The sequence below is a fragment of the Sinocyclocheilus rhinocerous genome, unplaced genomic scaffold (assembly GCF_001515625.1).
Source record: "Sinocyclocheilus rhinocerous isolate Xijiao unplaced genomic scaffold, SAMN03320098_v1.1 scaffold2578, whole genome shotgun sequence".
NCBI classification, from domain to species: Eukaryota; Metazoa; Chordata; class Actinopteri; order Cypriniformes; family Cyprinidae; genus Sinocyclocheilus; species Sinocyclocheilus rhinocerous.
This window is the reverse complement of record NW_015643596.1, coordinates 259,530-261,150: the sequence shown is the minus strand read 5'-3', so window position 1 is coordinate 261,150 and position 1,621 is coordinate 259,530. Positions and strand designations below refer to the sequence as shown.

Below are 1,621 nucleotides of genomic sequence, written 5' to 3'. Positions count from 1 at the left end.
GCCTTCTTTCTTTGCGTGAACATTTGGGCGGCGTTATGCAAATCTTCCCACATCGTGACGTAGACATGTGGGGGCGTGTTTAAACGAGGCGTTTTAGGAGGGCATGGACGAGTCTTAACTTTTATAAAGAATATCTATTTGGGTTTGAGTCTTTGCAACTTTAGGGACCTTATATATTCACGAACAGCTTGTAACACTCCAAAGAGAAAGGAAAACATGAAATCGCATCATATGACCCCTTTAATTTAGATTTAACAGGAAATATTTATTATGAATAGCTCTAAGGACCTCTATGCATTTTGTGTTCCCTCTTTCAGATCCTGGTGATAAACCTCCGGTTCTGTTGACAGCAAATATGAATTCTATATCAGTTGTTTACCTCAATGGATCATCTATGCCAAATCTCAAGTCCATGGAGACAAATGGGACTCAAATATTGGACTTTATTTATAGAGAAGAGTCACTCTGTTGGCTCTCATTGGCACAGGATACAGGTCAGCTGTGGTGTGCCCGCATGACCAAACTCAAAGGCTTTTCAGAAAAACGCCAGATACGGATAGGTCAGAACCTGCAAAGTAAGTATGCAAGTCTAGTCTTAAAGCCCAAATTAAGGAACGTTTCGCAACTTTGATGATTAATTCAGAGCAAGAGCAAACTTATGTCCTTTGAAGTTTTTATTAACTTTAGTGTTGTGTTTAATGTCCATATAAATTTTCTCATTAGTCTCTTTTTTCATTTCTTTTACCTCTTGACGTGTTTAATGATCTGCTAATGAAGTGTTTAATGTTACAAGGTTAAATGAGTCAAGTGTGCATGTCAAGTCGGTTGAATGTCGGTTGTTGCTTTTTTGAAGAAGGCATGCATTTTTAATTGTTTCTAACTATCAGATCCCGATTTACAAACTCTGATGACCCATGTCTAAAAAGAATGGTTTCTTCCATCTAGATGTGGAGCATATGGCCATCGACTGGTTGACAGGAAACTTCTACTTCGTAGACAGAGTGAACGACCGGATATTCGTGTGCAGTGAACAGGGAGATGCATGTGCCACCATCATTGACCTGGACATCCAGAACACTAAAGGCCTAGCGCTGGATCCAATCATGGGGTACACTTGCTAAGACAAGCATTAGGTTTCTTAATTTAGGGATGGCCGTTATGACCATATATATGAGATGAGCCTTAGTTGGTGAATTGGCGTGGATACATTTGAAAAAAATACTGCTATTACTGTTAAACCCTCCTCCCCCCGAAATTAGACGCTATACTGGACGCATACAGTAGCTGTGATTGTACATCAGTTCATATATGAATAGTATATGTCCATGGATATAATGATTGGGCAAGAATAAGAAGCATCTTTCATTTGTAAATAATTTAATTTAATTAGTACATCATAATAATAATAATAATAATAATAATAATAATAATAATAATAATAATAATAATAATAATAATAATAATAATAATAATAATAATAATAATAATAATAATAATAATAATAATAATAATAATAATAATAATAATAATAATAATAATAATAATAATAATAATAATAATAATAATAATAATAATAATAATAATAATAATAATAATAAAATATAGTAATAAATATATAATA

The 1,621-nt window shown here is 33.4% G+C and overlaps 1 protein-coding gene across 1 annotated transcript in view; it reads left to right on the top strand.

Moving 5' to 3' along the window:
• lrp1ba (low density lipoprotein receptor-related protein 1Ba) overlaps nucleotides 1-1,621 on the top strand; it is a 283,055-nt gene that overhangs the window by 75,008 nt on the left and 206,426 nt on the right. The window contains exons 6-7 of the mRNA XM_016574938.1: nucleotides 318-575; nucleotides 946-1,108. Coding sequence (XP_016430424.1) covers nucleotides 318-575; nucleotides 946-1,108 — 421 coding nt within the window. The remainder of the gene's footprint in view (nucleotides 1-317; nucleotides 576-945; nucleotides 1,109-1,621) is intronic.